Source organism: Pelodiscus sinensis, chromosome 22 (genome assembly GCF_052426305.1).
Source record: "Pelodiscus sinensis isolate ZL-2025 chromosome 22, ASM5242630v1, whole genome shotgun sequence".
Lineage (NCBI taxonomy): Eukaryota > Metazoa > Chordata > Testudines > Trionychidae > Pelodiscus > Pelodiscus sinensis.
This window is the reverse complement of record NC_143073.1, coordinates 26,642,531-26,655,981: the sequence shown is the minus strand read 5'-3', so window position 1 is coordinate 26,655,981 and position 13,451 is coordinate 26,642,531. Positions and strand designations below refer to the sequence as shown.

Below are 13,451 nucleotides of genomic sequence, written 5' to 3'. Positions count from 1 at the left end.
GTTCTGGGCCCCGCATTTCAGGAACGATGCGGAGAAATTGGAGAGGGGCCAGAGACGAGCAACAAGACTGATGCACGGTCTAGAGCACAGGAGCTAGGAGGGGAGGCTGAGGGAACGGGGCTTGTGTAGTCTGGAGAAGAGCAGCCCGAGAGGGGACATGAGAGCAGCTTTCAGGTATCTGGAAGGGTGTGACAAGGAGGAGGGAGAAACCTTGTTCTCCGTGGCCTCTGAGGGCAGGACAAGCAGCAAGGGGCTCACACTGCAGCCAGGGAGGTTTAGGTTGGACATTAGGAAAAACTTCCTGCCTGGGGGGGGGGGAGGGGGGGGGGACGACACTGGAATCAGTTGCCTGGGGGGGTTGTGGAATCGCTAGCCCTGGGGATATTGAAGAGCAGGTGTGGGACATAGTGGGGGGTGCTGTAGTGTGTGTGTGCGTGCGTGCGTGTGTGTGTGCGTGCGTGCGTGTGTGTGTGTGCGTGTGTGTGTGTGTGTGTGTGTGTGTGTGCGCGCGCCTCAGTCCCCCCCTTTGCAGCTCTCTCTGCATGGGGGGAGAGGCCAGGCAGGACTCAGTGTCTCCCCTCCTGGGGGCCAGGTGACAAAAGATTCCCCGTGGGTCTGGGAGCAGGACAGTGGAGGAGGCGGAGCTGCCTGGGGGCTCAGGGACCAGTAGCTGGGGGGTTCGTGTAGGCGGAGCGTGGGGGAGTGTGGAGGGGGCAGACTGACGCCAGTACGGGGGTTCAGAGGCCTGTGAACCCCCCCCCGGGCCGTCGGCCTGCCCCCTGCCCACGCCCAGCCTGCGCCGCGCTGCGTCTGGGAGCAGCAAGAACCCCTTTGCACCCGCCTGGCCGGCGGAGTCACGTCTGGCTGCGGACCGGGAGCAGGTCGGGGTCCCCGCCGCGCCCTCACAAGGGGGACAGCCGCCTCGGGGAAGGTCCAGATGGGGCTGGGTCCTGCCGTGGGGCCGGGGACTGGCCTCGATGCCTCTCGGGGGCCCTGCCAGTTCTGGGGTCTGTGGTTCCCTCCCTCCCCGCCCCGGTACAACCCGTTTATTGCTACCCCTGCCTTCCCCCTCCCCCCCCCCGCCCATGCGCAGCAGGGGTGGGTACCGGGCTGTGGGGGTGGAGCGGGCGGGTCTGTAACACAGAGCCCTGGGGTGGAGTTGGCGCCGGGTGGCAGCTACAGCTGCAGGGCCCCGGCAGGAAGGGTGTTCCTTCCCCTGGCCCCGGGGGCTCCGTAGGGGGCCGTGCCCCCCCAGCATGCCCGGGCACCCCTGGGGGCTGCGGGTGGCCACGGCACTCGCCGAGCTGGTAACCAGGGCTGGGCCGCGCCCAGCCCCCCCGCTCCGTGCCCCAGTGCCCCCGGCTGCGGCACACGAGGGGCGTTCTCCCCTAGCCGGCCTGGCGGGAACGGGCAGGGACCAGCAGCACCTGCCCGGCTGCCCCTTGGCCCCACGCGACGCCCCGGCCCAGAGCGGCTCAGCCGGCGTCACGGGGGGGGTGGAGCTTTGAACCCGGCCCAGGACCCCCCAGGCCTATCGGCCTGGCCCCCACCAGCCTGTCTGAGTCTCCCCATCCCCGTCCCGCAGCCCCCTCCCTTCCCAGCCTCCGACCCCCCCCCCCAGCCCCCTCCCCGGCCTGTGTCTGTGGCCAAGTGACGGGGTCGCCTGGGCCCCTCCCCTCCCCTCCCGCTGGGCAGCAGCCAGGGGCCTGTCTCTGACCCGGCCAGGCTCTCCGAGCGGGGTCTGCCGGGCACCAGGGCTCCAGTTGCTGGGGGCCCAGGTCTGTGCTGGGCCCTGGAGCAACCAAATCTCCCCCATTACACCAGTAATCCCCAGGGCCTGAGCCCCCCCAGCAGCCCCTTTGGACCCCCCCTTCCTCACAGCGGGAAAGACGGGGACGGGGTTAAAGGCAGGATCCCGACAGGCCCCGTCTGGCTGGGGGCTCCAGGGGTCTTGCCACCTGCCGGCTGCTCCTTCCGGCTCCGCTGCCTTGCGGCCTGTTCCCCGCCCATGGCGAGGGCTGGCGCGCTGGTGTAACAGTCCCCAGCTCTGGGAGGGGAGTGGGGTCTAGTGGTTAGCACAGGGGGATGGGCCTGAGAGCCAGGACTCCTGGGTTCTCCCCCTGGCTTGGGAGGGGAGTGGGGTCTAGTGGTTAGCACAGGGGGATGGGCCTGAGAGCCAGGACTCCTGGGTTCTCCCCCTGGCTTGGGAGGGGAGTGGGGTCTAGTGGTTAGCACAGGGGGATGGGCCTGAGAGCCAGGACTCCTGGGTTCTCCCCCTGGCTTGGGAGGGGAGTGGGGTCTAGTGGTTAGAACGGGGGCAGGGCTGGAAGGCAGGACTCCTGTGTTCTGTCCCAGCGGTGGGGGGGGGAGGGGAGGAAGTGTGGGGCAGGGGGGTTAGTGTACGATGTGCCAGGGGGGTCCCAGACCCCTCCAGCCCCGCTGCCCAAGGCAGGTTGCAGCCCTGCTCTAACCACTAGGCCCGCCCCAGCTGGGGTGAGAACCCAGGAGTCCGGGCTCCCAGCCCCCCCCCTCTAACCACTAGACCCCACTCCCAGCCAGGTTCCTCTAATTAAAGTGAGTTTCAGTATCTTCCCCCCCCCCCCATGGGAAAGGAAGGCTGAGGCAGGGGCAGGGGCGGGGCCTGGGGCTTTGTTCCGGGGGGGGGGGGGGTCACATGGGACCCCCATTGCTACATTGTGTCCGAGGGAAGCGCCGCTCAGCCAATCAGAGGGGCGGGAGGCGGGGCCCAGAGTCCGCACGGGGGGGGGGGGGGGGGGGGGGGGGGGGGGGGGGGGGGGGGGGGCGACAATGGCCCGGGCAGCGGCGCGTCGGGTCCCCCCTTCCTGCCCCCCGGACCCGCAGACCGGCCCCCGACTCAGCCCCCCCCCCCCAGCCCGGCCCCCGGAGACCAGGGTCCCCCTGCCCTGCTTGTCCGGACTCCGGGCTCCGCAACCCCCGCCTGGATGGGCCCGGAACCGGTCGGACCGGTCCCGCTCCGCCAGCCCCCCCCAGCTGGAGCTGCCCGGAAAGCGGCCGGGCTGCCCCCACCCCTGGGGCGAGTGCGGGTGTGTGTGTGTGGGGGGGGGCAGCTTCCTCTGGGCCGGGCCACAAATTTCTCTGCGGGGCAGGGAGCGTCCTCGGATTGCCCCAGGCGCCCCCCCCGCCAGTGCCCCTCACCCCCCCGCAGAGCCCCCGCCTCTGCCCCTCACTCCCCCCCCAGCCCTGCCTGTGCCCCTCACCCCCCCGCAGAGCCCCCGCCTCTGCCCCTCACTCCCCCAGCCCCACAGCCCTGCCTGTGCCCCTCACCCCCCCGCAGAGCCCCCGCCTCTGCCCCTCACTCCCCCCAGCCCCGCCTGTGCCCCTCACCCCCCCGCAGAGCCCCCGCCTCTGCCCCTCACTCCCCACAGCCCTGCCTGTGCCTCTCACTCCCCCGCAGAGCCCCCGCCTCTGCCCCTCACTCCCCCCAGCCCCGCCTGTGCCCCTCACCCCCCCGCAGAGCCCCCGCCTCTGCCCCTCACTCCCCACAGCCCTGCCTGTGCCCCTCACCCCCCCGCAGAGCCCCCGCCTCTGCCCCTCACTCCCCACAGCCCTGCCTGTGCCTCTCACTCCCCCAGCCCCACAGCTGTACCTGTTCCCCTCACTCCCCCCCCGCAGCCCCTGCCCCCCAGCCCTGCCTCCCCATTGTGTGCTGGAATTGCACAAGCCCTGGTTGTTGTTAGCAGTTTTATTGACTTCCTTCCCCCTCCCCCCCGCCGCGGGAGGGGCCTGGGCCCGGGCCTCCCTGCCCCCCCGCAGGTGGATTCGGGGGCGGGCGGAACCGGGCTTCCTGCTCTGGCAGAGACGCGGAAGCCGGAGGCCAGTGACTGTCCAAGACGCCTTCGCCAGCTGCCATGGCGCCCGGCCTGCCTGCCCCCCTGCTCCTGCTGGCAGCCCTCGCCCTGCGCTGGGCCCACGGGGGTGAGTGGGGCAGAGCCGGGCCCCTTCCCCCGCCCCCGCCCCGCAGGCCTGGTCTGCCCTAGTGGGGCAAGCGGCTCCCACAGGGCCCCATGGCAGGAACTGGCTCTGGAGCAGGGAATGGGACAGGGGCGTGTCTCCTGCAGGGGGCACCAGCTCCCACCTGGCCATAACGTGGGGCCTGGGGAATGGGGCAGGGCCTGTCCCTGCAGGGGGCACCAGAGGGCGGGGACTGGCTGGCTGGGGGCAGGGCCTGTCCTGCAGGAGGCGCCAGAGGGTGGGGACTGGCTGGCTGGGGGCAGGGAATGGGGCAGGGCCTCTCCCTGCAGGGGGCGCCAGAGGGTGGGGACTGGCTGGCTGGGGGCAGGGAGCGGGGCAGGGCCTGTCCTGCAGGGGGCACCAGAGGGCAGGGACTGGCTGGCTGGGGGCAGGGAGTGGGGCAGGGCCGGCCCTACAGGGGGCACCAGAGGGCGGGGACTGGCTGGATGGGGGCAGGGAGTGGGGCAGGGCCAGCCCTACAGGGGGCACCAGAGGGCGGGGACTGGCTGGCTGGGGGCAGGGAGCAGGGCAGGGCCTGTCCTGCAGGGGGCACCAGAGGGCAGGGACTGGCTGGATGGGGGCAGGGAGTGGGGCAGGGCCAGCCCTACAGGGGGCGCCAGAGGGCGGGGACTGGCTGGCTGGGGGCAGGGAGCGGGGCAGGGCTGGCCCTGCAGGGGGCGCTAGAGGGCGGGGACTGGCTGTATGAGGACAGGGAGCGGGGCAGGGCCGGCCCTGCAGGGGGCCCCAGAGGGCGGGGACTGGCTGGCTGGGGGCAGGGAGTGGGGCAGGGCCTGTCCTGCAGGGGGCACCAGAGGGCAGGGACTAGCAGGCTGGGGGCAGAGAGTGGGGCAGGGCCTGTCCTGCAGGGGGCACCAGAGGGTGGGGACTGGCTGGATGGGGGCAGGGAGCGGGGCAGGGCCTGTCCTGCAGGGGGCACCAGAGGGCAGGGACTGGCAGGCTGGGGGCAGGGAGCGGGGCAGGGCCGGCCCTGCAGGGGGCCCCAGAGGGTGGGGACTGGCTGGCTGGGGGCAGGGAGCGGGGCAGGGCCGGCCCTGCAGGGGGCGCTCATGCTGCTGTATGGACTGTTCCAGATCCCCCCACCATCCGGCTGATTGACCCGGAGGGCCCGATCCTGGAGGGCAGCCGCGTGACCCTGGAGTGTCTGGCAGAGAACGGAGCTGACATGAGCCAATTCACCTTCCAGAAATACAGTTGGGTCAGGATGCCCCTCACCCTGCCCCAGCCACGGAGTCCCCTGCCCCACACCCGACACTGAGGGCCATTGGGCTGCAGGGGCAGAGTGCGGGGTCAGCAAGAAGCACCGTGGGGCAGGCAACAGGCAGGGGGTCCATGCCGTTGGGAGGTGCCGGGGGCAGGGAGAGGCTAAGAGGTGCCATGGGACAGGGAAAGGGTGGGGGCGCCGTGGGGCAGGGAGAGGGCAGGAGAGCCATGGGGCAGGGAGAGGGCGCCGTGGGGCAGCCTGTCAGGGTGTAATGGTGACTCCAGGTTCTGTCCCCAGTGGCTCCAGTCCTGGGTCTCCCTGGATGGACCCAACCGGCTGCGCTGCTGGTTCTACGACGTGAACGTGACGCGGGCGGACGGGCGCCTCCTGCTGGCCATCGAGGCCCTGCAGTCCTGGCATGCCGGCCCCTACCGCTGCGTGGCCTCCAACGGCTCCGCCGCCTCCAACGGCTCCGACGCCTCCAACAGCACCAGCCTCAGAGCCGTCTCGGCCGAGCTCAACCTGCACGTGGAGTGTGGGTGGCGCCCGCCGGGCTGGGCCCCGAACCCGCTGAGAACTGAGCCCCCATTGCCCAAAGGACTGAGCCCCCGTCCCCGTTCCCAGGGCTCCCTGCCTGCCTCTTGCAGGGCTGGGGGTCGCCCAGGCCTGATTTGCTGCTTGCCCCCCTGGGTTGGGGGTGACCAGCACAGCAGGGAGCCCAGCTCACGAGTGGGGCAGGGCATCGGTTTGGGGTGCGTCTGGGGCCAGGTGGGGAGGGGTCAGTGTGGCTGGGAGGGGTGTGTGGCCCAACGTAAAAGGGGCAGTTTGGTGGGGCCCCCCAGCTGCTAGAAGTGGGATACAGGGGGACACCCCACTTTTGCCACGAGCTGCCTCCCTTCTTTGGGAGCCAAGTGGGTTGGGGAGAGCATTTTGGGGTGCACAGCAGGCGGGACTGGGGAGGGGATTTTGGGGTACAGCATAGGCAGGGGTGGGGAGAGGGTTTTGGGGTGCACAGCAGGCAGTACTGGAGAGGGGATTTTGGGGTGCAGCGCAGGCAGGGGTGGGGAGGGGATTTGGGGTGCAGCTCAGGTGGGGCTGGGGAGGGGATTTGGGGTGCAGCACAGGCAGGGTGGGGAGAGGGTTTTGGGGTGCAGCGCAGGTGGGGCTGGAGAGGGGATTTGGGGTGCAGTACAGGCAGGGTGGGGAGGGGATTTGGGGTGCAGCACAGGCAGGGGTGGAGAGGGGATTTGGGGTGCAGCGCAGGTGGGGCTGGGGAGGGGATTTGGGTGCAGCATAGGCAGGGTGAGGAGAGGGTTTTGGGGTGCAGCGCAGGTGGGGCTGAGGAGGGGATTTGGGGGTGCAGCACAGGTAGGGGTGGGGAGGAGATTTGGGGTGCAGCGCAGGTGGGGCTGGGGAGGGGATTTGGGTGCAGCATAGGCAGGGTGGGGAGAGGGTTTTGGGGTGCAGCGCAGGTGGGGCTGAGGAGGGGATTTGGGGTGCAGCACAGGCAGGGGTGGGGAGGAGATTTGGGGTGCAGCGCAGGTGGGGCTGGGGAGGGGATTTGGGTGCAGCATAGGCAGGGTGGGGAGAGGGTTTTGGGGTGCAGCGCAGGTGGGGCTGAGGAGGGGTTTTGGGGTGCAGCGCAGGTGGGGCTGAGGAGGGGATTTGGGGTGCAGCACAGGCAGGGGTGGGGAGGGGATTTGGGGTGCAGCGCAGGTGGGGCTGGGGAGGGGATTTGGGTGCAGCATAGGCAGGGTGGGGAGAGGGTTTTGGGGTGCAGCGCAGGCAGGGTGGGGAGAGGGTTTTGGGGTGCAGCGCAGGTGGGGCCTGACGTGATTTGTCCCTCCAGATCTGCGGAGCATCTTTCTGACCCGGGCCCACACCTGGTGTGGGACCGTGGGGAACTCGCTGGTCCTGGAGGAGGGTGAGGAGCTGGAGTTGCAGTGCTCGGCCGAGGCCTCCCAGCCCCCCCAGTATGAGTGGAGCCGCCAGGTGAGGGGCTGGGCAGGGCCGCGAGGCAATGGGGGCAGTTGGAGGGGAGGTGCCGATCATATGGGGTGGGAGGCAAGTAAATCAAACCCCAGAATAGCAAGGATGGAGGTGGGATGCTCCACAGTAGATCCAGCAGAGGGGCACCATGGGGCAGGGAGCCAGGACTCAGCAGGCAGTGCCATTGGGCAGGGTCTCAACAGAGGGCGCTGTGGGGCAGGGACTGGGGCGGAAGTTCAGCTGTGGGTGTTGTGGGGCAGGGAGCAGGGGCTCAGCAGTGGGCAGTGTGGGGCAGAGTTTCAGCAGGGGATGGTGTGGGGCAGGGTCTCAGTAGGGGGCACTGTGGGGCAGGGAGCAAGGACTCAGTAGGGGGCACTGTGGGGCAGGGAGCAAGGACTCAGTAGGGGGCACTGTGGGGCAGGGAGCAGGTTCTCAGTAGGGTCACAGTAGGGGGCATTGTGGAGCAGTGTAGAGCAGGGAGCAGGGTTTCAGCAGGGGGCGCCGTGGGGCAGGATCTCAGCAGGGGGGCACCATAGAGCAGGGAGCAGAGGCTCGGCAGGGGGCGCCGTGGGGCAGGGTCTCAGCAGGGGGGCACCATAGAGCAGGGAGCAGAGGCTCGGCAGGGGGCGCCGTGGGGCAGGGTCTCAGCAGGGGGGCACCATAAAGCAGGGAGCAGAGGCTCGGCAGGGGGCGCCGTGGGGCAGGGTCTCAGCAGGGGGGCACCATAGAGCAGGGAGCAGAGGCTCGGCAGGGGGCGCCGTGGGGCAGGGTCTCAGCAGGGGGGCACCATAAAGCAGGGAGCAGAGGCTCGGCAGGGGGCGCCGTGGGGCAGGGTCTCAGCAGGGGGGCACCATAGAGCAGGGAGCAGAGGCTCGGCAGGGGGCGCCGTGGGGCAGGGTCTCAGCAGGGGGGCACCATAGAGCAGGGAGCAGAGGCTCGGCAGGGGGCGCCGTGGGGCAGGGTCTCAGCAGGGGGGCACCATAAAGCAGGGAGCAGAGGCTCAGCAGGGGGCGCCGTGGGGCAGGGTCTCAGCAGGGGGGCACCATAGAGCAGGGAGCAGAGGCTCGGCAGGGGGCGCCGTGGGGCAGGGTCTCAGCAGGGGGGCACCATAGAGCAGGGAGCAGAGGCTCGGCAGGGGGCGCCGTGGGGCAGGGTCTCAGCAGGGGGGCACCATAGAGCAGGGAGCAGAGGCTCGGCAGGGGGCGCCGTGGGGCAGGGTCTCAGCAGGGGGCGCTGTGGGGCGTGGGGCGGGGGCTCCCCGTGGGTCCCTGCCCCCCAGCGCCGGTGCTCGTTGCAGGGGGACGACTGGGTGGTGGCCTCGCCGACGCTGCGCCTGCCGCGGGTGAGCCAGGAGCTGGCCGGGACCTACGTGTGCCGGGCGTGGCTCCCCGGCCTGCCCCAGCTGGTGCGCAGCCGGGCCGTGCAGCTGAGCGCGCAGGGCGTGCGGAGCAGCTTCCAGCTGGGTGAGTCTGGCCCCCCCCCACGCCCCCCCCCCCCCTCTCGCCGTGCCCCTCCCCCCACTGACCCCTCTCTCTGCCCCCAGACCCAGGGCAGGGGCTCAGCACCCCGGTGCTGCTGCTGGCCGTGGGGCTGCCGGCCCTGCTGCTGCTGCTGCTGGTCCTGGCGCTCGGCCTCTTCGTCCTCCGGCACCGCAACCGAGCCAAGGGGGACGCCCCGTGAGTGCGGGGGATGGGCGGGTCCGGTCTGGCTGGGGGGCTGGGCGCTGGGTCTGATCCGGATGGGGGGCTGGGCGCTGGGTCCGGTCCAGCTGGGGGGCTGGGCGCAGGGTCTGACGGGGCCGGGGGGCTGGGCGCTGGGTCCGATCCGGATGGGGGGCTGGGCGCTGGGTCCGATCCGGATGGGGGGCTGGGCGCAGGATCTGACGGGGCCGGGGGGCTGGGCGCTGGGTCCGATCCGGATGGGGGCTGGGCGCTGGGTCCGATCCGGATGGGGGGCTGGGCACAGGATCTGACGGGGCCGGGGGGCTGGGCGCTGGGTCCGATCCGGATGGGGGGCTGGGCGCTGGGTCCGGTCCGGCTGGGGGGCTGGGCGCTGGGTCCGGTCCGGCTGGGGGGCTGGGCGCAGGGTCTGACGGGGCCGGGGGCTGGGCGCTGGGTCCGATCCGGATGGGGGGCTGGGCGCTGGGTCCGATCCGGATGGGGGGCTGGGCGCAGGGTCTGACGGGGCCGGGGGCTGGGCGCTGGGTCCGATCCGGATGGGGGGCTGGGCGCAGGGTCTGACGGGGCCGGGGGCTGGGCGCTGGGTCCGATCCGGATGGGGGGCTGGGCGCAGGGTCTGACGGGGCCGGGGGCTGGGCGCTGGGTCCGATCCGGATGGGGGGCTGGGCACAGGATCTGACGGGGCCGGGGGGCTGGGCGCTGGGTCCGATCCGGATGGGGGGCTGGGCGCTGGGTCCGATCCGGATGGGGGGCTGGGCACAGGATCTGACGGGGCCGGGGGGCTGGGCGCTGGGTCCGATCCGGATGGGGGGCTGGGCGCTGGGTCCGGTCCGGCTGGGGGGCTGGGCGCTGGGTCCGATCCGGCTGGGGGGCTGGGCGCTGGGTCCGATCCGGATGGGGGGCTGGGCGCAGGGTCTGACGGGGCCGGGGGCTGGGCGCTGGGTCCGATCCGGATGGGGGGCTGGGCGCAGGGTCTGACAGGGCCGGGGGCTGGGCGCTGGGTCCGATCCGGATGGGGGGCTGGGCGCTGGGTCCGATCCGGATGGGGGGCTGGGCGCAGGGTCTGACGGGGCCGGGGGCTGGGCGCTGGGTCCGATCCGGATGGGGGGCTGGGCGCAGGGTCTGACGGGGCCGGGGGCTGGGCGCTGGGTCCGATCCGGATGGGGGGCTGGGCGCAGGGTCTGACGTGGCTGGGGGCTGGGCGCTGGGTCCGATCCGGATGGGGGGCTGGGCGCAGGCTCTGACGGGGCCGGGGGCTGGGCGCTGGGTCCGATCCGGCTGGGGGGCTGGGCGCTGGGTCCGATCCGGATGGGGGGCTGGGCGCAGGGTCTGACGGGGCCGGGGGCTGGGCGCTGGGTCCGATCCGGATGGGGGGCTGGGCGCAGGGTCTGACAGGGCCGGGGGCTGGGCGCTGGGTCCGATCCGGATGGGGGGCTGGGCGCTGGGTCCGATCCGGATGGGGGGCTGGGCGCAGGGTCTGACGGGGCCGGGGGCTGGGCGCTGGGTCCGATCCGGATGGGGGGCTGGGCGCAGGGTCTGACGGGGCCGGGGGCTGGGCGCTGGGTCCGATCCGGATGGGGGCTGGGCGCAGGGTCTGACGTGGCTGGGGGCTGGGCGCTGGGTCCGATCCGGATGGGGGGCTGGGCGCAGGCTCTGACGGGGCCGGGGGGCTGGGCGCTGGGTCCGATCCGGCTGGGGGGCTGGGCGCTGGGTCCGATCCGGATGGGGGGCTGGGCGCAGGGTCTGACGGGGCCGGGGGCTGGGCGCTGGGTCCGATCCGGATGGGGGGCTGGGCGCAGGGTCTGACAGGGCCGGGGGCTGGGCGCTGGGTCCGATCCGGATGGGGGGCTGGGCGCTGGGTCCGATCCGGATGGGGGCTGGGCGCAGGGTCTGACGGGGCCGGGGGCTGGGCGCTGGGTCCGATCCGGATGGGGGCTGGGCGCAGGATCTGACGGGGCCGGGGGGCTGGGAGCTGGGTCCGATCCGGATGGGGGGCTGGGCGCAGGGTCTGACGGGGCCGGGGGCTGGGCGCTGGGTCCGATCCGGATGGGGGGCTGGGCGCAGGGTCTGACGGGGCTGGGGGCTGGGCGCTGGGTCCGATCCGGATGGGGGGCTGGGCGCAGGCTCTGACGGGGCCGGGGGGCTGGGCGCTGGGTCCGATCCGGATGGGGGCTGGGCGCAGGGGCTGGGCCTGCCCTCCAGGGGGCACGGAGGCTGTTCCAGAACCCCATGGCAAGGACTGGTGGTGGCAGCGGGGGGGGAGGGGGGGGGGGGACACAGGCCTTTCCCATCCCCCATCTTTGCTGGGCCCCCAGAATCTCCCCGTCAGTTCTGCCCTTTGATGCATTGAAGGCCCAGCCATTGGCTTGTGGGGGGTGGGGGGAGGTGGGGGGTAGGACAGGAGGCATCCACCAGTCTACAGTTCCCACCGGGTCTGGGGTTCGGGGGGGGGGGGGCGGTTCTTTCTTCATTTCTCCTCCAGCTCAGTCACAGGAAGCTGGGGGGGAGCGATTGGGGAGTGAGGGATGTGGGGGGCTGTTTGGGGGGCGTTCCTCTGCCTGAATGTGCCGGGTTGGGGGGCTGGTTTGGGGAGGGGCTTTCCCCCACTTGAATGGGCCGGCTTGGGGAGCTGGTTTGGGGGGGCATTCCCCCACCTGAATGGGGCTGGTTTGGGGGGCATTCCCCCACCTGAATGGGGCTGGTCTGGGGGGCTGTTTTGGGAGGCATTCCCCTGCCTGAATGGGGCCGGCTTGGGAGGGGTGTTCCCCCACCTGAATGGGCTGGCTTGGGGGGCTGGTTTGGGGGGGCATTCCCCTGCCTGAATGGGCCGGCTTGGGGGGCTGGTTTGGGGGGGCATTCCCCTGCCTGAATGGGGCCGGCTTGGGAGGGGTGTTCCCCCACCTGAATGGGCTGGCTTGGGGGGCTGGTTTGGGGGGCTGTTTTGGGGGGCATTCCCCCACCTGAATGGGCTGGCTTGGGGGGCTGGTTTGGGGGGGCATTCCCCTGCCTGAATGGGGCTGGTTTGGGGGGCTGTTTTGGGGGGCATTCCCCCACCTGAATGGGCCGGCTTGGGGGGCTGGTTTGGGGGGCATTCCCCCACCTGAATGGGCTGGCTTGGGGGGCTGGTTTGGGGGGGCATTCCCCTGCCTGAATGGGGCTGGTTTGGGGGGCTGTTTTGGGGGGCATTCCCCCACCTGAATGGGCTGGCTTGGGGGGCTGGTTTGGGGGGCATTCCCCCACCTGAATGGGCTGGCTTGGGGGGCTGGTTTGGGGGGCATTCCCCCACCTGAATGGGCTGGCTTGGGGGGCTGGTTTGGGGGGGCATTCCCCTGCCTGAATGGGGCTGGTTTGGGGGGCTGTTTTGGGGGGCATTCCCCTGCCTGAATGGGGCCAGCTTGGGAGGGGTGTTCCCCCACCTGAATGGGCCGGCTTGGGAGGGGTGTTCCCCCACCTGAATGGGGCCGGCTTGGGGGGGCCGCTGCTCACCCGGTCTGTGCCCCCTTTCAGGGAGGAGCCCGGCCAGCGCATCCCGATCTACAAAGGCAGCCTGGACTCGGTGCCCTCGGTCGTGGGGGACAAACAGCCCCTGGTGCTGTGAGATGGGGCCTGCCCCCCAGCACAGGTGGGTAGCGGGGGAGGGGACTCGCTCCTCCCAGTCCTTTGGGGGCTGCAGCCCCTCCCCCAGAGCCCCAGCAGCTCTCCCCTGACCCCTTTCTTCTCCCCCCAGGCAGCACCTGCCGCAGAGACGCAGCTGCTTCTGAAATCAGCGGAAGGGGAAGGGGCGTGGGGGGGGGCCTGAAATCAGCGGGGGGAGGGGCGTGGGGGGGGGCCTGAAATCAGCGGGGGGAGGGGCGTGGGGGGGCCTGAAATCAGCGGGGGGAGGGGCGTGGGGGGGCCTAAAATCAGCGGGGGGAGGGGCGTGGGGGGGCAGTTTCTAGGCTTTGCTGATGCAGCTAGCGCCAGGCGGGGGCTGGGGGGGCTCCTGGGGAGCGTGAGACCAGCCCAACTCCCTTTGCGGGGGGGGGGGGCTGCTTTGGGGGCTCTGATTTTAGGGGCTTTGGGGCCGGCAGCCTTCGAGGTGGGAGGCAAGTCCCAGGTGTGTAATGGGGGGGTTGGTCATGGAACCCCCCCATGTGAAAACCTCCCACCTCTGGGGGGTCACCACAGCAAAGACCCCGCCCCCCCCCCGGCTGCAGAGTCCTGGCTCTGGGCAGGGTGCCCCATGGACTTCTGAAGACATTGGCTTTCATTTTAATGGGGGGGGGTCTGTAATGGATGGGGGAGGGGCGAGGGCAACCCCCCCCCACCCGCAACTGCTCTGTGACCGTGGGGCGTTAACCCTTTCATCTCCCTGTGCACATGGGGGGGGGCTGGCTATGTAGGGGGCTATCGCTTTGAAGCTGGGCACTGTCCTTCTGGGGGAGGGGCCTGCAGCCCCCCCCCCCCATTGAATGAGATTAAAATGTCACTTTCAATCTCTCCGTCTGTGGCGCCCGCTCGTGACCCCCCCCCCGGGGCTGGGGGGCAGCCCCCCGGACCTGAGTGCGCGTTGCCCCCTGGGGGACGCG

At 71.4% G+C, this 13,451-nt stretch overlaps 1 protein-coding gene across 1 annotated transcript; it reads left to right on the top strand.

Moving 5' to 3' along the window:
- The first annotated feature begins 3,790 nt into the window (after positions 1-3,790).
- LOC142825084 (basal cell adhesion molecule-like) lies at positions 3,791-13,364 on the top strand. The gene is made up of 8 exons (XM_089772328.1): positions 3,791-3,957; positions 5,085-5,209; positions 5,513-5,750; positions 7,065-7,207; positions 8,502-8,667; positions 8,748-8,880; positions 12,391-12,505; positions 12,611-13,364. Exons 1-7 carry the CDS (start codon positions 3,891-3,893, stop codon positions 12,479-12,481), a joined length of 963 nt encoding a protein of 320 aa, XP_089628454.1. The 5' UTR covers positions 3,791-3,890; the 3' UTR covers positions 12,482-12,505; positions 12,611-13,364.
- The last annotated feature ends 87 nt before the right edge of the window (positions 13,365-13,451 follow it).